This window comes from Sinocyclocheilus anshuiensis, unplaced genomic scaffold (assembly GCF_001515605.1).
Source record: "Sinocyclocheilus anshuiensis isolate Anshui unplaced genomic scaffold, SAMN03320099.WGS_v1.1 scaffold183, whole genome shotgun sequence".
NCBI lineage: Eukaryota > Metazoa > Chordata > Actinopteri > Cypriniformes > Cyprinidae > Sinocyclocheilus > Sinocyclocheilus anshuiensis.
This window is the reverse complement of record NW_015548309.1, coordinates 966,026-966,846: the sequence shown is the minus strand read 5'-3', so window position 1 is coordinate 966,846 and position 821 is coordinate 966,026. Positions and strand designations below refer to the sequence as shown.

General features: G+C 40.3%; 1 protein-coding gene across 4 annotated transcripts in view; it reads right to left on the bottom strand.

Annotated features, from left to right (window-relative positions):
- LOC107656293 (tetraspanin-9-like) overlaps positions 1–821 on the bottom strand; it is a 19,674-nt gene that overhangs the window by 1,979 nt on the left and 16,874 nt on the right. For all 4 annotated transcript variants that reach the window (XM_016444060.1, XM_016444061.1, XM_016444062.1 and 1 more), the window contains 2 exons: positions 613–687; positions 92–193 (listed from right to left, as the gene is read on the bottom strand). In XM_016444060.1, coding sequence (XP_016299546.1) covers positions 92–193; positions 613–687 — 177 coding nt within the window. The remainder of the gene's footprint in view (positions 1–91; positions 194–612; positions 688–821) is intronic.

Here is an 821-nt window from a genome sequence, read left to right as displayed (position 1 = left end):
TGTGACCCAATCAACCAGCTGAACTCACAGTGACCTGCCACTACTGTCACTGATAACCGTATTTATCACACCTGCACTCATCCACACACACCTCAGCTTGAATAATGTTCCAGGCATTGCGGAGGCCAATGTTATTGTCCGTGTTGTAGAGACTCAGGCCATCTTTAAGATCCTGCTTAGCGTTCTCGCTCACCTGCACAAGAGTTCACATGATTCAAAGTCACATGATGCATTTGTAATCCAAATATGAGTTACATGTTGAGTCAAATTTTGGAAATGAAGTAAACCAGAAGAGCAGGTTTGTGGGCTGTTGTTGTTGTCAGGATTTGTGTGGGTAATAAAGGTCTGTGCGCGGTGGGGTGGTTAGTAAAGTCACATGAAGCATTTGTAATCCGAATATGAGTTACAGAGTCGATTTTTGGAAATGAAGAAAAATTTAAGAACACTGAGAGCGTAAACCAGAAGAGCAGGTGTGTGGGCTGCTGTTGTCAGGAGTCGAGTGGGTAATGAAAGTCTGTGTGCGGTGGGTGGTTAGTTCTGTGTTTGTGTGTGTGTGTGTGTGTAATAGATAGATTGAGGTTGTGTGTGTGATGCTTGTTGTTCATACTGTACCTTGTCCGTGTACACAAAGAAAAGGATGAGCAAAATCAGCTCTGCCAGCAGAATAATCAACAGAACAATGAAGAACTACAAGAAAAAAAGAGAGTAAAGTAAGTAAACTATTTATATACAACAATAAAGTGCTTTACAGAAGACATATATGTACTTATTATAGTATGGAATATTTGATTCTGATCGGTTATTGAGTTGTTGGTATATTT